Source organism: Culex pipiens, chromosome 2 (genome assembly GCF_016801865.2).
Source record: "Culex pipiens pallens isolate TS chromosome 2, TS_CPP_V2, whole genome shotgun sequence".
In the NCBI taxonomy this organism is placed as follows: domain Eukaryota; kingdom Metazoa; phylum Arthropoda; class Insecta; order Diptera; family Culicidae; genus Culex; species Culex pipiens.
In genome coordinates this window covers 105,811,041-105,813,767 of record NC_068938.1, presented here as the reverse complement: position 1 = coordinate 105,813,767, position 2,727 = coordinate 105,811,041, and the positions used below count along the sequence as shown (strand labels likewise).

General features: G+C 41.4%; 1 protein-coding gene across 1 annotated transcript; it reads right to left on the bottom strand.

The window, feature by feature from the left end:
* Window positions 1-552: 552 nt before the first annotated feature.
* On the bottom strand, window positions 553-2,052 carry LOC120427808 (putative cystathionine gamma-lyase 2). The gene is made up of 4 exons (XM_052706957.1): window positions 2,018-2,052; window positions 1,715-1,913; window positions 1,286-1,660; window positions 553-1,228 (listed from the first exon to the last, which is right to left on the bottom strand). The coding sequence occupies exons 1-4, from the start codon at window positions 2,050-2,052 to the stop codon at window positions 578-580; spliced, it is 1,260 nt and encodes a 419-aa protein (XP_052562917.1). The 3' UTR covers window positions 553-577.
* Between the last annotated feature and the right edge of the window lie 675 nt (window positions 2,053-2,727).

Genomic DNA, 2,727 nt, shown 5'->3' with positions numbered 1-2,727 from the left:
TTTCTAAACAACTTTTAATTTACGACATTACTATACAGCAATTCCCCACGAAAACTGCATGATTCGAAAAAAAAGTTCAAAAAAAAATCAAAATTTGTCTGGAGGTTCCTTGGCCGAATTAATTAGACCCGTATATTTTTGTCTACGTCGTGTTAGGGTGGTTCGAAAAATTTGAGTTCTTTTGGACGCAAAGAAAAGGCGATTGATTGGGTTTTAAGAGAAAAATAGTTCGATGTTTGGTATTTGAAAAGGCAGAGCTGTAGAGCAAATAATTTGATTTTATGTATAAGATTTCTAGAATTTCAAAAATTGAATGAATTTCTGGAGCCGAAAATTGGACGATGCTAAAGGATCAAGCACTAAAATGCCCTTAAAATATGATCTGTTTTGATGCATCCCAATAATCACATTTTGTGTATAAAATTGTAACTCGTATCAGGGAGCCAAATTAGGCAGCCGAAGTAGCCAGCATGGTATTCAACATCAATATATGTTTAATGGAGCGGTACAAACTAAAGACAAGAATATTTTAGAATAAATAAAAAATAGCACTCATGATTCATCTAAATTATATTTTCTAAACTTTCTCAAAAGCTTGCTCCAAGTCTTCCACCAGATCGTCAATATCCTCAACTCCAACCGACAATCTGATCAGCCCATCAACGATGCCCAGCGCAGCACGTTCCTCCGGGGCAAAACTTCCAAACGTCATCCGCGATGGGGACCCGGCGAGACTCTCAACACCACCCAAGCTCTCGGCTAGCGTGAAAACCCGCAACGACCGAAGAAACACGCTGGCCTCGTCCATACCTCCCTTAAGAAATACGGCGACCATTCCACTGTGACCATAGGTTTGCTTCTTGGACAGCGCGTGCTGAGGATGAGACGGCAGTCCGGGGTGAAGAACACGGTCCACTTTCGGATGACCCTCGAGAAACTTGGCAACGGCCAACGCGTTGGTCCTGTGACGTTCCATACGCAAGGCTAGGGTCTTCAGGCCACGATTCACCAAGTAGCAGTCGAACGGCGATGGCACGATTCCGGTAGCGTTCTGAAGAAACTGCAGCTTCTGGTACAGAGTTTCGTCGTTCATGATTGCTGCTCCCATGACCACGTCGGAATGACCATTCATGTACTTGCTCAGGGAGTACATCACGATGTCCGCTCCCAGTTCGAGCGGTCTCTGGAAGTACGGCGATAGGAAGGTGTTGTCCACAACCACTACAACCTAGAATGAACAATACCATTGATAAGCTTCAACCTATGAAAATCTAGACTTTGTTACCTCTGGAAACTTGTGAGCAATCTTACACACAGCTTCAATATCGACCACCTTCAGCAATGGATTCGTTGGGGATTCCACCCAAAACAGCTTAGTATTCGGCTTGACAATTTCCTCAACCTTCGCCAAATCGGTGAAATCCACAAAGTCAACCGAAATGTTCATCTTCGACGCTATCTTCGTAAACGATGTGCAACTACCACCGTACAGGTCACGCTCAGCGACAATGTGGTCACCGGACTCGAGCATCGTAATGAGTGCGGTTACCGCTCCAAGACCGGTCGAAAATGTCAGCCCGAACTTGGCGTTGTCCAACGATGCCAGGCAGCGCTCCAGGACATCCCGGGTAGGATTACGGAGGCGGCCGTATTTAAATCCCTTTGAAAATGAAATAAGTTTAATCATATATCTTCGAGGTTTAAGAATTCTTACATTGTGTTCATCAGGAGCATGCTGTTTGTAGGTTGAACTCATCAAAATTGGTGGGACAACTGCCATGCAACTCCACTGTTCTGGATCCTGACCCACGTGTATGGCTTTTGTGGCGAATCCTCTGGGTTGAGCACGGAATCCGTCTTTATCGACGGATCTAGTGAAATAGATAGATGAAATTAACTGAATTTTACAATGTCTTCAACTAATTATTGAACACTATCAACAAATCACAAATTCCATTCATAGTGACAAATTCCATTCATGATCTCTTGAAAAAGTAAATTTAAATTTAAAAAATACCCTTCAAATCCATTACAGACATCCTGGGTGGACATGATAGTCTTGTTTTCTTGTTTCAAAAGAGCTCCACTGAATGTCGGGAATAACACCAGTCCATGAAAACACTTGGAAAGCGACTGGCGAATGTTTCTTAAATAGCCAAATTAAGTATCAATTGTGTATACAAAACAAGCTTTGATTACCTATCACTATGCAAGAATTTCACCACATCAAACAATTCAAATTAGATAAGCCGTCTTGCTGATGGACAACTTTGCGCATTGTCCAGTGATTTTGGTTTGTTTTGAATACGACAAATTCCACCACGAATAGCGAAGCAAACTTGAGGTGATTGTCCATTAGGGTGACAATAAAAAAAATACATCAGGGATACCCTCTGATTCGATTCCTTAGGCAAAAATAAGTATCTGTGCAAATTTTGAGCCAAATCGGTAAAGGTTAAGGGGTCGCTTTTTACCGTTGAAGTTTATATGGGGAAAATCGCAAAAATGTATGCAGAAAAACATCGTTTTAATATTTTTCTGCCAGGTGGCGCGGGTCTCGCCCAAAATTTTCCAAGGGTGAGATTCTTGTAGGAAATATAATTTCCTACAACTTTGTCGAAGAGTGCAGTTGATCCTGATTTTTGATGATTTTGAAAATTAAATTCTTATGTTTTTCTTATATATCCTTTATATTCTTTCAAGTATATAAGCCAATTTCTTTTCATC

Excerpts from the sequence above, each read along its gene's own strand:
- LOC120427808 (XM_052706957.1), bottom strand. The coding sequence starts at position 2,052 with ATGTCCACCCAGGATGTCTGTAATGGATTTGAAGG. Across the intron at positions 1,914-2,017 it reads GTCTGTAATGGATTTGAAGG|ACATTGTAAAATTCAGTTAA; the intron begins GTATTTTTTAAA and ends AATTAGTTGAAG. Across the intron at positions 1,229-1,285 it reads TTGCTCACAAGTTTCCAGAG|GTTGTAGTGGTTGTGGACAA; the intron begins GTAACAAAGTCT and ends TGTTCATTCTAG.